The 16,729-nt window shown below is 37.7% G+C and overlaps 1 protein-coding gene across 3 annotated transcripts in view; it reads left to right on the top strand.

Annotated features, from left to right (window-relative positions):
• The window catches only part of stxbp5l (syntaxin binding protein 5L), a 91,937-nt gene that overhangs the window by 52,662 nt on the left and 22,546 nt on the right, over nucleotides 1–16,729 (top strand). For 2 of the 3 annotated variants that reach the window (XM_062971300.1, XM_062971302.1), the window contains 7 exons: nucleotides 348–415; nucleotides 2,907–2,947; nucleotides 4,161–4,375; nucleotides 6,124–6,296; nucleotides 7,326–7,451; nucleotides 8,600–8,751; nucleotides 15,153–15,224. In XM_062971300.1, the coding sequence (XP_062827370.1) occupies nucleotides 348–415; nucleotides 2,907–2,947; nucleotides 4,161–4,375; nucleotides 6,124–6,296; nucleotides 7,326–7,451; nucleotides 8,600–8,751; nucleotides 15,153–15,224 (847 nt within the window). The remainder of the gene's footprint in view (nucleotides 1–347; nucleotides 416–2,906; nucleotides 2,948–4,160; nucleotides 4,376–6,123; nucleotides 6,297–7,325; nucleotides 7,452–8,599; nucleotides 8,752–15,152; nucleotides 15,225–16,729) is intronic. The other variant, XM_062971301.1, reaches the window with a different exon arrangement.

Here is a 16,729-nt window from a genome sequence, read left to right as displayed (position 1 = left end):
TTGTGTTCTTATGTAATAAAACTGAAAAGTATGTGAATAGAGACATGGCTTTATTGATAGAGAATCACAGTGAGCAATCCAGGCACATTGTATAGGAAATTGAAGCATTGTGCCAAAAATATTCTTATCAGCCTAAGTAACTTTTAAGTACAGAACGTATTCTGCAAATTGATGTTGAGTATATGGGATGCCAGTGTCTGCTTTCATTTCCTAATAAGAACATAACATTTCAGCTATATTTCTGCTGTATCTATAGAGCTGAGAGAAATCAAACTTGTAAAAACAAAATGTAACATTTAGCATGCTAAATGTAACTTCTGCAATGTAACTGCTCCATTTGTGTTTAGGAGTGGCCAGTCAGCGGTGGAGCATGGAACCTAGGTGCACAGACATATCCTGAAATAATTATTACAGGGTAAGGAAATTATTATTATAAGTTGCTAGTAATTTCAGAAGTGGCTAGTGTATTAAACTGGTCCAATCCCGGAAGCTTATTTATCCAAAATCTTATTAGCGCTCATTTGGAACCTAGCGATTTTCCAACTGGAGAGCTTTTTCAGATAGTTCAAAAATTACTACACACCCACCCCAGTAGTCTGAACGCAGTGCATCCTCTTTTTAATGAGGAGTTAAATGTGTCAAGGAAGAATAACCTAAGTGCAGCTGCAAGAAAGCGCAAGGTGCGGCCAGCTAAACTTCTCTTAGGCCTCTTATACACTGCCATATAATCCAGATTATCAAGGCAGATAATCCACATTATCTACTTTTGAACTGGATTATATGAATCTACACTACCATATAATTCTGTTAAAAGCAGATAATCTGGGTTTATATGGCACTGTAGAAGGGGGCCCTTAGAGACCATATGAAGGCTTGCTCCCTGATAGTTATTAGTGACTCTAAGTACGCTAAATTTGTTGATCCATATGAGCCCCAAGTGGCGCAGTGTATTAAAGTGCTGAGCTGCTGAACTTGCTGACCAAAAAGTCACAGGTTTGAATCCGGGGAGCAGAGTGAGCTATGGTCCAATATCTTGTACAATTAGGCTTTTCTGGGCAGCTTTCCATAACACTTTTGAAAGAAATTATAACAACAAGCTGGCATTTTGCAGATGATGCAAAATTGGGAAAGATGGCTAGTGCATTGGAAGGTTAGAACAAAATTCAAAAGGACCTTGATAATCTAGAACACTGCTTCTTAAACTGTGGGTTGCCTTAGCTCTGTGTTGGGGTCACATACATTTTTTGCATCAGCAAAAAAGGTTTCTGAACTCCATCTAAACATTTAGACAAATCTGTTAGCATACAGTGTTTACAATCGACTCTGTTAAAAATGTTTCAGCTGTACTCCATACAAAGTAAAACCTGTCTGTTTAGCAAGCCTTGAAAATGCTGATTTATTATCTGTAAATGTTTAATTTTTATACCTATTTTTACACCTCTATATCTGGGGTTACTTAAACATTTCTCAGGCCGAAAGGAATCACAAGTGGAAAAGTTTAAGAAGCCTTGATCTACAAAACTGTACTGAAATCAATAAAATGACATTCAACAGAGACAAATGAAATATTCTATATTTTAAACCACAAACCTGCATGGCAAGGGATTTGACTGGATGGCCCATGTGATCTCTTCCAGCTGTGGCGCAGCTGGCTAGTAACCAGCTGCTATAAATCACTACTGACCGAGAGGTCATGAGTTCGAAGCCCGGGTCGGGTTAAGCCTCCGACCATTAAAAAAAAAATAGCCCCGGCTTGCTGTTGACCTAGCAGCCCCGAAAGACAGTTGCATCTGTCAAGTAGGGAAAATTTAGGTACGCTTTATGCGGGAGGCTAATTTAACTAATCTACAACACCATAAAACTGCTCATGAGGAAAAGAATGAGGAAGAACAGCCACCAATGGACGGTGAAGCAACAGCTTCCCCTGTGGCCGGAATCGTGAAGCTGGAAAGATGTTAAAATGCCTCTGTGTCTGTCTAAAACTGAATGTTGTTTGTCTGTTGGCATTGAATGTTTGCCATATATGTGTTCATTGTAATCCGCCCTGAGTCCCCTTCGGGGTGAGAAGGGCGGAATATAAATACTGTAAATAAATAAATAAATAAATATTATTCTATTATTCTAAACCAAAGGTGGAGATGCTTGGCTCAGCAGTACTCCATGCAAAAAGGACCTTTAGGTTATTGTTTGTCATAAAATGAACATGAGCCAGTGGTGTGATACTGCAGCAATGGGGGAAAATATTTTTGTAGCCTGCATAGTTTTCAAATTGAGGGAAATAATAGTCCCCCTATATTCTGCATTTGTCAGGCCTCATCTGGAGTGCTGAGGTCGGTTATTTCAAAACATCTTACATTTAGTGCATAATAAGGCTGTTTTATCTATACTGCCTGATCTATATAGTAGTTTGTGAAGCGGCAAATAGGCAGTGGTATAGTTACATCTTTATCAACTGCTTTTAATAAGCAGCAGAGGATATCTCTCCTCACACACATACAGTATTCCTATTCCCATGCAACTCCTCCAAGGTTCCTGCATATGCATATGCATCTCTGTATGCTTCTTCTCAGACCAAGCTTTTTTGTCAGACTGCTGAACTGTACCCTCTTTGCTTGGGGTTGCAAAGGTCCCCACAAATAAACCTATAGCCTCCAGAAGCCCTGCACTCCCTGTAGCTATCATTGATGTCCTCCTCAGCTTGCCTCTCTTCTCCCACAGACACTTTATTTGTTAGGCTCCTTTCCCATCCATCAAGATATATTAAATACCTATCTCACCACTGCATTTTACAAAGTTGAGCTATTCTTCTTAGTGTGTTCAGTGTACTAGGAATTCTACAGTATTGCAAAATATAACAGAACTATACTTTGGTTTTTAAAATGACTTTTAATCTATTTTTTTTCAAGCCATGCAGATGGATCAATAAAATTTTGGGATGCATCTGCCAGTAAGTTTCTAAACATAAATTTTAATGTTTTAATGTTACAGGTTAATATTTTAATGTTACAGATTAATAGTAGCATATTTTAAGAGAGACCTTGCGATGTTTTAAATTGATAATAGCTGAAGGATGGAAAGATAGTCCAACCTATATGATGTAAATTTCAAGCTATGAAATGAACATTTATTTGTTTATAGGCCAGGATGGGGCAGAGAGAACAGCAGAATGATGTATTTGCCACTTCAGCATGCAAGGCTTTCGGAGCTCATCAGGACAGCACAAAACAAAATACAGCAGATAGAAAACTGATTATCTGCATTCTCTCTCTCACACACACACAAAAATGCATGAACGCGAAGGGTTTTTGTTTATGTTTCAGGAACATGTGTCTGGTACACTATTTTCTGAATTGTTTGAATTATTTTTTATTTCTTTTGGGAGAAAAACTTAGTATGCCATAGAAAGCATGTCAATAAGAGTGTGATTCACTTTTCTCATTGATGGCTCCCACCTTGCATTATGAAATGTGGCATTTTGAGAAATGTGTGGGGAGGGTTCTCATTGCTGGGATGATTCACGCTCATTGTATAGTACCATTTCCATGCTCTTTGCAAGGAAGAGGGGGAAAGTGGAGAGTGAGGTGGGATGGCAATACAGAAGACAGAACTGGGTTATGAAAAAATGATGCAGAAAGTAGAAGCATGGGTAGATGGTGAAGGTGGAAACTTTATTATCATTTTTTTTATAATCAGTGTTAATAAGAGGGCATCATGGGAAGATGTGGAATGGCATCTCACTGTGCATCCAAATGCGAACACAAATTGGTTCCCTTTGGTGGAGGTAGAACTGTTACAGTAAGGTAAAAAGATGGGAACTTGAAACAGCAATAATTCAAAGTTCCCATTCTTCTGCCTTACTGAATTGTTAGCCCCTTCCAACCCTTAAAAAAGATACAAATTCCTTACCTTAAATGCTGCCCATCTTTTCATAAACCAAGGACATCAGGGACCTGTATTTCTGTTATGCTTTAAGTCTGCTTTTGATCATCTTCCAAATCAGAGAACAGATAATCCTAGTGATACAATCTGTTCTACTACATTGTGTGATATTTAATCCTCTTGTCTTCCAATATTGGGTAAAACAGGAACTGTGTTTTTATAAATTATTCTGCATTTATTTATTCTGAAGACATATGGTAGGTGACTTTAATATTTTCTAGTTACACTACAGATGTTGTACAAGTTGAAAACCTCAAAGGTGTTTGAAAAACAGAAGTTGGAAGGGAAACCAACAGCAGAAATGGCAGAAGAGGATCCTTTTGCCATCCAGCTGATGTACTGGTGTCCTGAAAGTAGAATATTTTGTATAGCAGGAGCCTCTGCGTATGTTATTGTTTACAGATTCAGCAAACATGAAGTTAATCCTGAAATATCAGTAAGTTTGCATGTGTTTTGTTCATGTGTTTTGACCATCCCAACGAGACTTACTCTATGTACCGGGTCCTAGAGAAGTGCACTTGGAGAGGACCAGGCGCAGAACTTTTTCTGTTTCTGCCCCTGCCTTATGGAATGCCTTGCCGCCCTATATGAGAGCCATGCGTGAGTTGGGGCCTTTTACCCTAGCACTCAAGACATGGCTCTTTACTAGAGCTTTTAATCTATTTTAATATTTTTTAATCAATATTTGTATGTATGTATTTTTATCCTTTACAATTTTATCTTGTAAATCGCCTAGAGCATCGTGGATGGAGGGCGATTAATAAGTAATTAAATGATGATGATGATGATGATGATGATGATGATGATGTGGGTGACTGAGATAGTGACACCTTTTTCGTTCTAATGGTTCGGTGCAGAATTTATTTAATGTGCATAATTCTTTAAAATGTTGTATGAAAAATCACTTTCACATATACAGTAGAGTCTCACTTATCCAAGACTCGCTTATCCAAGGTTCTGGATTATCCAAGGCATTTTTGTAGTCAATGTTTTCAATATATCATAATATTTTGGTGCTAAATTCGTAAATACAGTAATTACAACATAACATTACTGCGTATTGAACTACTTTTTCTGTCAAATTTGTTGTATAACATGATGTTTTGGTGCATAATTTGTAAAATCATAACCTAATTTGATGTTTAATAGGCTCTTCCTTAATCCCTCCTTATTATCCAAGATATTCGCTTATCCAAGGTTCTGCTGGCCCGTTTAGTTTGGATAAGTGAGACTCTACTGTACCTATGTTTATAAGAAGCATATGAAACAAACAAATTTCATGTATAGACTTGGGTCCAATCTTCACCGCAGTTGAAGGGAGATGTTGACAAGCTGGAATGTGTCCAGAGGAGGGCAACTAAAATGATCAAAGGTCTGGAGGACAAGCCCTATGAGGAGCGGCTTAGAGAGCTGGGCATGTTTAGCCTGCAGAAGAGAAGGCTAAGAGGAGACATGATAGCCATGTATAAATATGTGAGGGGAAGTCATAGGGAGGAGGGAGCAAGCTTGTTTTCTGCTGCCCTTCAGACTAGGATGCGGAACAATGGCTTCAAACTACAGGAAAGGAGATTCCACCTGAACATCAGGAAGAACTTCCTGACTGTGAGAGCTGTTCAGCAGTGGAATTCTCTGCCCTCGACTGTGGTGGAGGCTCCTTCTTTGGAGGCTTTTAAGCAGAGGCTGGATGGCCATCTGTCGGGGGTGCTTTGAATGCGATTTCCTGCTTCTTGGCAGGGGGTTGGACTGGATGGCCCATGAAGTGTCTTCCAACTCTACTATTCTATGATTCAAGATATCTCATGATATATATATCTGCATATAGAGATATTCCAAAATCCAAAAAAGTACAAAATTCAAAACACTTCTGATCTCAAGCATTTTGAATAAGGGATACTCAACCTGTATAGCAATTAGTAATTGTTGTTTTTATACTCTTCATGTACTTTACTTCAAATTCTGCATTTTAAATATAATTAAAATTTAATATTAGCACAGGAATAGAAAAATACAGATTTAATCCATTTCATGATAATGGTTGCAGTAAATTAGTCTCTAAGCATTATTGTTGGAAATGAAAAAACTAAAATAAATGACCTTTTTCTTGTTTCTTAATTTTATAAAATAATTGTATTTAATTGTTTTCTTTAAAATAATTTTAGTATTATTTTTTTCCTTTTTTCTAAGAGTTTAGAGGTCCAACTTCAAAGTGAGATAGAAGACAACATTAGTCCAGAGGCAGAAATGATTCCTCCATTTCCAAATGCCTCCTCTCACCTTTCATCTTTAAAAGATCTCTCAGGCAGTACCAATACTGTAGCATCTGAAGGAATTGTGAAGGACAGTATCCCATGTCTCAGGTAATGAATTGTAGTCTTGTTCAAAACCTTACCTGTTGTTCCCCTGTCTAATGCTGCAAACCACATTGCACTCTTTGATAGTTCTATATGGATAACCTCCAAAGAAATTATGCTTAGTATTTCTCTGAACCATATTGATAGAACTTGAAATAATACCGCAATAAATGACCAAGAATTTTGGAACATTGTTGAAATGGAAACTGCAGGAGTTCTATTTGATAGTTTGGTATTCTAAAGAAACAAATAACAATCAATAGAGATATGTAGCAGATGCAATAAAGGGCACAAAATGTAGAGTGCTTGTTACATTCTTACAAATCTCACTCAAAACTACCTAAAATGTAGCCTATTGCCAAATGATGGATACAAACATTATAAAGGCCAAAGTCAGATTGCTGGGATATTTCATGTCCAGTTTATAAAAAAAATGATTGAAATGAAGACGTGTGGGCATCCTACATATGTGTGGGTGAATGAAGCAAAGTATGTACATAGTTCTGAAATTAACTTGATTCAAAATGTCACTGGGTTTTTGTTTTTTTACCCTGTTTGTTGTATTCATGAGAAACAGCCTTATAGAATATATGTTCACAGAAGTTCTAGTGGACACATATAAATTTCAATGGATCAAATACAGATACATGCAAACAGATTTTTCCAGATATCAGTTCAGTTAATACGGGTGCTCTTTTAGAAGAAAAAGGCACCTCCATTGGCATATATACACCATAGTTGAACTTAAATTCTTAAATGTGACGATATGCCATAATCATATATTGCTGTACTATGTGTACTTGATGGCTTTGTTTAAACTGAAAAACTGAGATGGAGAAGGAGAACAATGAGAAATCATTATAGGCAGAAGATCTCAACTTCCTTCTTGCCGACCCCTGTTTTTCTTGCTATTTTCTTGACTTGAGATTATGTTAACATCTACTTCTTTGCAGAAAGTTTTCTCATCCACTAAGCCATTTCTACTCATATTGTCTGGTCACACACTGATTTCCTATTTTCCCCTTTTCCCCTTAGTGTTAAAGCACGTCCTGTGCGGATGCCTCCTGGTTACCAAGCAGAGCTTGTTATCCAACTGGTGTGGGCTGATGGAGAGGCTCCCCAGCAAATAACCAGTTTAACTGCAAACTCTGCATATGGAGTGTAAGTTAATCCAGTATATTTGCAGGTAATAGGTTACATTGTACTGAAAAAGGTTGCATTTGTGTTTGGACTACTTTATTTATATTTAAAAACTGAAAGAGCCTGATGTCTTTTTCTATGGCTTGGTGATGTGTATATGTTGTGTTTCTAATCCACTCTTCCCATTGGCTCGATATCCAGCTAGGGTAGTTTAGCAGACTTTAAATAATTATTTTTGCCTCTTTGTAGCCAGTGATTACTACAATACTAGTCAATGATCACAATATAAACATTTAGAGTAGCTATTATCCAAAATACTTGGGATCAGAAGTGTTTTGGATTGGGAATTTTTAAATTATTTTGGGATATATATATTTGCAGATATGTATATAATGAGGTGGGACACAACACAAATCTAAACATGAAATTCATTATATTTCATATCCAGCTTATACACATGGCCTAAAGGTAAACTTATGCAATATTATAAATATTTTTTAAATAAAACAACATAAGGAAAAAATGCTTTATAAAATCAAGACAATAATTAAACAAGCCAAAATATTAAAGAACAACCTCTATACCCCCTGGCACTACTAAGGGATAAACATACGACTTCTAACTTCCCAACTAGGGGTTATAATTATCAAATATATTCTCTAAGTAATTGTGTTAATTAATTTCTATAATACTACAAAATTGTACTATTCTTCAAATCCTAATAACTGCATCCTACCTCAATATTGTTTATAATATGCAATTACTAAATCCCAAGTTTTACAAATATTTGATAATGATGTATCCTTAATTAAAACTGTCAACTTGTTCCAACTCTGCAAAGTTTTATCTGCCCATCTTCTTGTCGTATGGAGGAATGGTAAAAGGATGTGAAGCTACATAGGGCTAGAAATCACTGCAAATTAGATGTTACTATATAAAGCAGTGATGATATGTGTGTGGTTAGTATTGGACTCACAGCTTCCCTAGCCAACTAAGCTAGTGATCAGGAGTGTGTAGTCCAACTACATCTAAAGGGGTAAACAGGTCTTTCCCTGATGTAAAGAGAGATAATTGAGCTCCTTGTAATATGTCCCAGTTCTTGCCACTTTTCAATTTTGGAAGAGATAATTCCAAAAGACAATGCTCTTGAAGACTTTTTCTTTTCACAGAGTTGCATTTGGAAACTGCAGCAATTTGGTGGTTGTGGATTTTATACAGAAGACTGTCTTGCTAAGCATGGGAAGCTTTGAACTGTATGGATCAAGTGATTTATTTCAACGCCAGCCACGTTCTCCTCGTAGAAGCAAACAATTTGCTGCAGGTAGAAAATAAAATATAATGGAGATAATGTTTGATAGCATTTCCTCTTAATGCCTGAAGCTTTTCGATTAGCTTTGAAATGCATGTCTGAATGCTAGTTGAAATATGACACATTTGCTGAACATTTGTCACATACCAATTCTTTTGTAATGACAAAAGATTGTGACTGATCAGTTTGGTGTCTGCAGAAAGGTTACTTCTTAAACTTATCTATAATAAAGATGCAAGAACATTACTGGATCAGATGAAAGGCTTATCTATAGCTAACATCAGTTCCCACGATGCTCAAACATCTACCTATAGAAAGTCCATAAGAAGTACACTACTGCAATTTCATTCTCCATTTCATGTTCTCTATTAACTGATATGTTTCTTCTGATACTGGAGGTGATAAAGAGTTGATCAGATTAGAAATCCTTTAGTGGCCCTAGCCTAGTTAGGTTGACAGGCCTCACTATATCTTGTGGGAATTTGAGTTTACCCATATGTTTTATATAAAGTAACATCTCTTTATCAATCCTGACTCTCCTTGCACTGTACGATTTCAGTGGATGATTCTGAGTTATAGTATTATGAGAGAATTGGGTTTTTTTCTGTCACCACCGCACCCCCGCCCACCATTCTCCTCTTTCCCAACTAAAAGATTCTAAATATTGTAACCCTTCAAATGTAATAGACCAAATTGTTCAGTTTTCCAACTACAGATCTACTGTAGAGCTCTGTGAAGGCATTATGATAGGGGCAATTTTACATAGAGTCTCTTCCCAAATGATATCCAATATGGAATTTGCTTTTTTACATAGCAGTTGTTCACTGGGTTGACATTTTCAGTGACTGATCCACCGCAGTCACAAGATTTCTTTCCTGATCTACAGACCCCATCAACATATTTGCAAAACTGATTTTTATTCCTCTAATGTGCTTCCCTTTACCCTTATTTAGTTTTGAAATGTACTTCCTCTTTTGATGGTATTTCTTGCCCTTTTCATAGCTTTTTTTGGTTCATTTGTTGTAACCATCTGAGATAATCTGCTGTTGCCAGCAAACATTTTAGTTGAAGTCAATTCATCCTTAACCCCATATTTTTCATGAGCAAGTGAAAGTGCACCAATCCAATATTGATATGGGAGGGGCCTGTATACATCCTTACATTGTGAAAAACCTTTATTTGTTCTTACTCTCTGTTGCAGTTCTTTAACCAGTTACAAATCTATAAGAGGACCTCTCTTCTTCTTGCATGATTGTTAATTTTGTTTAAAATCTAAGTAAATATATACTGCAAAGTTTGGCCATTTATTACCACCTCTGTGGGATGCATCAATCTATTCTGATGAAACCAACAGTTATTAGGAAGTTACTTCTGTTTGTTTTTTTTAAATCAAAAAGCTTAGAATTTTAAATAAGTAGATTGAAGCCCCCAGTAACACAGCGGGTTAAACCACTGAGCTGCTGAACTTGCTGACCGTCGGGAGCGGGGTGAGTTCCCACTGTTAGCCCCAGCTTCTGCCAGCCTAGCAGTTTGAAAACATGCAAATGTGAGTAGATCAATAGGTATTGCTCTGGTGGAAAGGTAATGGCACTCCATGCAGTCATGCCAGCCACATTACCTTAGGAGTGTCTATGGACAATATCAGCTCTTTGGCTTAGAAATGGAGACGAGCACCAACCCCCAGAATCGAATATGACTAGACAATGTCAGGGGAAAACTGTTACCTACTTTTACCTAGATCGAAGTGGGGGATCATTTTGCAGATTACATACACAAAAGTGGTAAGAGATGAGAACAGTGGAGGAACCAGGTACATAAGTTTTGTTTAGTTAAAGTATATTCAAGCAGTTTGTTATAAACATTTACTCACATTCTGTTACACAGACACACACAGAGGAGATGCACTAATTCACTCACTGTCTGTGTAGCTTTTGCAAAACCTGTAGGATGGGCAAACTCTTCATATTTAGAAGACTACCTAATAAATAAACCACACGTTCTCTGTATTATATTGACCAGTATTATCCCTGAGGTCATTAGGAGCAGATCAGTTCTTCAGTAAGGACTCCTCCATTCTGTCAATTTATGCTGTTTGGGCTGTACCATGAAATATAGCTTCTTGTTTCTCCCTTGACTTTTATTTCTTAAAATAAACCCTAAGTAATATAATTTGGGGGTCATTTAACTTATGATGTTGGATGTGGCTGTGTTCAGTCCCATTGCATTCCTGCCTGTTGCAATTCTGGTTTCCTCAGCAGGAAAGAGGCAGGAGCCGAGACTTGCCTTTCCTAGTAGGATCACGCAAAAGGCAGCTAGAACAGCGTACAATGTGCAACCCTCAACTGCTTCTTGCAGCAAGCAAGAGGAATAAACAAATGCAACATAGAATCATAGAGTTGGAAGCAACCACATGGGCCATCTAGTCCAACCCCTTGCTATGCAGAAAAAGCACAATCAACGTACCCCTGACAGATGGCCATCCAGCCTCTGTTTAAAAGCCTCCAAGGAAGGAGCTTCCACCATACTCTGAGGCAGAGAGTTCCACTGTTGAACAGCTCTTACAGTCAGGAAGTTCTTCCTAATGTTCAGGTGAAATCTTCTTTGAACCCAGTACTCCAAGTCCTAGTTTCCAGAGCAGCAAATAACAAGTCTGCTCCCTCTTACTTATGGCATCCTTTCACATATTTATACATAGCTATCATGTCTCCTCTCAATCTTCTTTTCTGCAGGCTAAACATACCCAGCTCTTTAAGATGTTCCTCATAGGGATTCATGGTCTCCAGACCTTTGATCATTTTAGTTGCCCTCCTCTTGACACCTTCCAGCTTGTCAATATCTCTTTTAAACTGTAGTGCCCAGAATTGGACATAGTCTTATTCCAGGTGAGGTCTGACCAAAGGAGAATAGAGAGGCACCATGACTTTCTTCAACCTAGACACTATCTTCTTTTGATGCAGCCCAAAACCCCATTGGCCTTTTTAGCTGCTGCATCACACTGCTGGCTCATGTTCAACTTGTTGTCGATGAAGACTCCAAGATCTTTCTCACAGGGACTGTTGTTGAGCCAGGCATCACCCATCCTGTATCTCTGCATTTCATTTTTTCTGCCTAAGTGGAGTATCCTACATTTCTCCTTGTTGAAATTCATGTTGTTAGTTTTGGCCCAGCTCTTTAATCTGTTAAGGTCATTTTGAATTCTGATCCTGTCCTCTGGAGTATTATATATCCCTCCTAATTTGGTGTCATTTGCAAACTTGACAAGCATGCCTTCTAAACCATCATCCGAGTCCCCCTTGGGGTGAGATAGAGCTGGGTAGAAATAAAGTAAATAAATGTTGAACAGTACTAGGCCCAGGACCAAAACCTACAGCACTCTACTAGTAATTTCTTTCCAGGATGAAGAGGAACCATTAGTAATCACCCTGACTTTTAGTAATCGTAGCATTCCTTTCTAAGTGAAAGGAACTACCTCCTTAATGATCTGCTTCAGAATTTTTCCTAGTATTGATGTCAGGCTGACTGGACGATAATTGTTTGTGTCCTGTTTTTTTCCTTTCACATTTGCCCTCTTCCAGATTACACCTTGTAGATAAGATAGCAAGGGGGCTGCTACCAATTGAGAGAGCCTTTCATGAAGGCATCCCTTTGAATTTCAGAACCCAAAGAACTATGCCTCTCAAATAAAGTTTATAGAATTTTAGATTCATCCTCCATGTTTAATTTCCCTTAAATAGGGTATTTTATTATTTTCAAATATTTTTGTCTCTCCTTAAAGTTCTGTCTGTAAATAAGTTTGTTTTTGGAATTGAAGAAATATTTTATTTTAAGGCTTAGTTTTATTAGGCTTCTTCTCTGCATCACCATCTATTTGATTGATCAATCCTGCCTCTGTGTGCCTGCCAGGACTGAACATTACCATAGAAAGTTTTTTTTTTCGTGTCAGGAGCAACCAGAGTTGCTTCTGGAGTGAGAGAATTGGCCGTCTGCAAGGACGTTGCCCAGGGGACGCCCGGATGTTTTGATGTTTTTACCATCCTTGTGGGAGGCTTCTCTCATGTCCCCGCATGGAGCTGGAGCTGATAGAGGGAGCTCATCCACACTCTCCCCAGGTGGGATTCGAACCTGGCAGCTTTCAGGTCAGCAACCCAACCTTCAAGTCACTTAGTCCACTACGCCATCTGGGGCTCCATGCCATAGAAAGTAAAATGTCATTTATAGAGGTCCAGGATTGAATAGCTTTATTAGCTAATTACTTTGAGAAACTCTTTTTTCTACAAGGCAGCGCTTTATTTACATTAACAATAAACCCATGTAGATATCTACTGGAAAATATTCTCCAGAGAGGTTATAGAAACATGTAGGTATAGAATTATAACCTTAGCAAAACATATAGTGTCACTTGTGTACGAGGATTTCTTTTTAGAAGTCATGTTTTTCTGACTATATCTTTCTTAACTAATTCCTTCCTTTCACAGTATCACAGTGTTGGAAAAGGCCATCAGGGCCACCCAGTTAGTTCTCTCCCATGGAGGAATACACAATCACAGTACTCTTGACAGATGGCCATTTAGCCTCTGCTTGAAAACCTCCACAGAAGGAGACTCCACCACACCCCAAGGCAGCATATGTTACTATCAGGTTTGTTTTCTAATGTGTAGGTAGGAATCTCTTATTATTATTTGAATCCATTGATTCATTTCTTAGTCCCCAGAGCAGCAGAAAACAAACTTACCCTCTCCTGCATACGACAGCCTTTCAAATATTTTAATATGGCTATCATGTCACCTCTTCTCTCTTCTCCAAGCTAAACATATCCAGTTCCATAAGTCACTTTTCATAGGCTTTGCCAATTTGGTCGCCCCTTCTGGACATGTCCTAGCTTGTCAATGCCTTATTGAATTGTAGTTCCCAGAAATGGGCATGGTATTTCATGTGAAATCTTACTAAGACAGAATAGGGTAGTATTATTACTTCCCTCAATCTAAACTGCTACTATGTAGCCTAGGACTGAATTGGCGTTTTAGCTGACATATCCCACTGTTGACTCATCATGAATTTCTTACGTAAGATTCTTAGATCCATTTTACATGTACTATTGCCAAACTAGATGTCAATCATCCTATATCTGTGCATTTCATTTTTATTGCCGAAGTGTAGTGCCACCCATTTTTCTATGTTGAAATTGATTTTTTTTAGTTTTGGTCCAGTTCTCTAAACCCTTAATGCCATTTTGGATTCTAATCCTGTCCTCTGGGATCTACCCCTCCCAATTTGGTGTCATCTCCAAATTTTGTAAGCATGTCTTCTCCAAAGTTCTTCTACTTCTTTATGACATATTCCTCTAAATTTCTTTATCTCCTTGTATTGTACTTTTCCCCACTCCTCCCACTTCAATCATAACCATAACCTCAATAGGTTAGATCAATAGGCTATTGGCTTACATGAATGTTATGGGAAAGGTGGGGTTTAATGTATGCAGATTGTGCATTGGTCAGAGAAGGGAGTTGTTAGTACACAGCCCTGGATCTGAGAGATGGGGTTATTTCAAGCAAAGCCTGATATAGGCATTAATATTTTAAAAACGTGTTATAAAATATTATCTTTCTTTGTTAATCATGCTACACGGTATTGTCTTTATTGAATGGGATATTTCTCTTTTTCATGCTTTCCTTATATGATAACCTAAATTCCAAATTTTCTGTCTTTAAAATAATCTTTTAATTCATTCTTCCTCATTTGTATTGTTTCCCACTTCCTGCCCTTTTTGATCACACACTGAAATTGCTCAGCCACATCTTTCTTTTTAGAAGATGTTGTAGAAGACAGGGAGAGTCAGTATGGTAATTTGAGTGTTAGATTAGGATTCTGTGAGGCCAACATTTGAATCCTTGTTTGCATTGAAAACTCACTGGGTGACATTTTGGCAAGTCACATGCTCTCAGTCTCAGAGGAAAGCAAGGGCAAACCTCTTCTGAATATCTCTTGCCAGGAAACCTATGATAAAGTCATATATACCAAAGTAGATTGAAATCATAACATCAGCAGTAGAAGACAGGCCTTAAAGTATCCTATCAGAAGCCAGATTACTTGGCAAAAGTCTCAGGTGAACCTTTAGAGGAACATTTTGCTAAAAAAGGCTCACACAATTTTTCCAAATTCTTAAAATAGAAAACCTGCTCAAGTTATTTAGAAAGGATATTACATCAACCCTCTTGTCATTTCTTTCTCATCCATCCTACTTTTTTTGTTTCAAATTTGTCTTCTGACTAGGAGGTCAGAAGTCTCAAGCATACGTGAGGACTCCAGCTGGGCTTAAATAGATCCTGGTTGTAGTATCATTTCCTTTCACTTTGGACTGTTTTGTATTTTTCTCTTTCTTCTGCCTGCTTCCGATGTTCTGGCATGTTCTACAGACAACTTTTGCATGCGTGGCCTGTCTAACTTTTATCCAGATTTAACGAAACGGATCCGTACATCCTATCAGAGTAAGTTTCTGTTAAGATGGTGGCTTGTCAAGATTGATGGCTTGTCAAGTCTGGTATGTGAATTTACATGAATCTGTTTTTGTTCAGCTTGCATGCTGTCTTTCCCTTTTTGAGTGAAACATGAAACACGTTTTGTTATGATCGTGGTATTCATCTCATCATCCTTAGCTCTAACTATGTTTCCTGCTAAAATAGTGAGGGAAAAAATGAACACCCATGAGAATATAGATTATTCCATCACATTGCATTAACTGAAACATTTTTAAATTAATACAAAACTAGTAGATTTTCTACTATCTGTTTCATGCTGAGAGTCAGAAGCTGTCAAAACAGGGCATTTACAAGGATCCAGGGACCAGAAAATGATCCACCATGTCATAGACATAGGTTTGGGTTACTGCATTACGTGTGGGGCCTTCTTTAACATTTTTATAATTAAATATACATATATGGACTGCCCCAACACGTAGTTCCAAGACATGTCTACATGGGTGTCTAAAAGGTTTTTGCATGTTTTCCACACTTTGGATCCGTTTGTGTATGTTTGGTGCAATTTGAAGTGTCTTGTGCTTGTTGTTCCCTCGTTTCCCTCCCACTTCTGTGAAACTGTGATCCCTCCCCCATTCCCAAATGATAAACTGTTGTTTGCTGTTGCACTTGAAGTGGGGGAGATGTGGTTTGCAAGCCATAGAATGGAAAACAGTGTAGAAATATAGAAATTATGTGTATAAATTTGTGGGTCAACCCACTGCATATTAACATTTGCTACAATATACCATTTTATAACTCATAGAAAGCTCCAGGAAAAATTGTTCTTCTGCAACTGCATTTGAATGGTACTGATTGGCCAACTGTCATATCCAGCAGTCATTTTATTTATTTTGAACAAACTGCATTGGTGTTAAGTAGAACTAAAGCTTTACAGTTTCATGGCTTTTAGTATATAATCAAGAGTAATTAGAACACACTGAAGTAGCTTTTAAAAGAGTTCCAGTTCTTCAGTGCATAACTAACAGCTTGTGTGGCAAAATTTAACATCTGTTCAGTTCTTTTTGTGTTTGTCTGTGTGCCTGAACAGGATTTCTAGGAGAGTCTATATGTTGCTAGCATGTTCAATAAAGATGAAAGAAACCCTTCAAAGGTGTCTGTGGCTTTTGTCCTCTAAAATTTTGGTACCACTGATCATAGCTTGGCCTTGCAATAACTTTAATGCCCTCTTTGATCTTCAGTTTTTGTTAACCATTGCAGGAATGGAATGTCTGGGTATCTATTACTTAGACTTTGTTTTTAAAAAAAACACAACAAAAAAATTAAAAACCAGAAGGTGGGATGGGAAATCTGTAGGAAAGCATACTCTCTCTCTCTTTTAATCCATGGGGAAACTGAGGAACAGGAACTTTGGGAGCATGTTTAGAAACTATTGATGGGGTGCTTAGGCAATAATAGTGAGAGTTGTATTCTTAGAAAAAACATAGAAAGCAGTGTAATCTACAGCAGTCAGCAAC

Source organism: Anolis carolinensis, chromosome 2 (assembly GCF_035594765.1).
Source record: "Anolis carolinensis isolate JA03-04 chromosome 2, rAnoCar3.1.pri, whole genome shotgun sequence".
NCBI classification, from domain to species: domain Eukaryota; kingdom Metazoa; phylum Chordata; class Lepidosauria; order Squamata; family Dactyloidae; genus Anolis; species Anolis carolinensis.
Note: the sequence above shows the minus strand (reverse complement) of the source record. Positions and strands in the feature narration are given on the sequence as shown.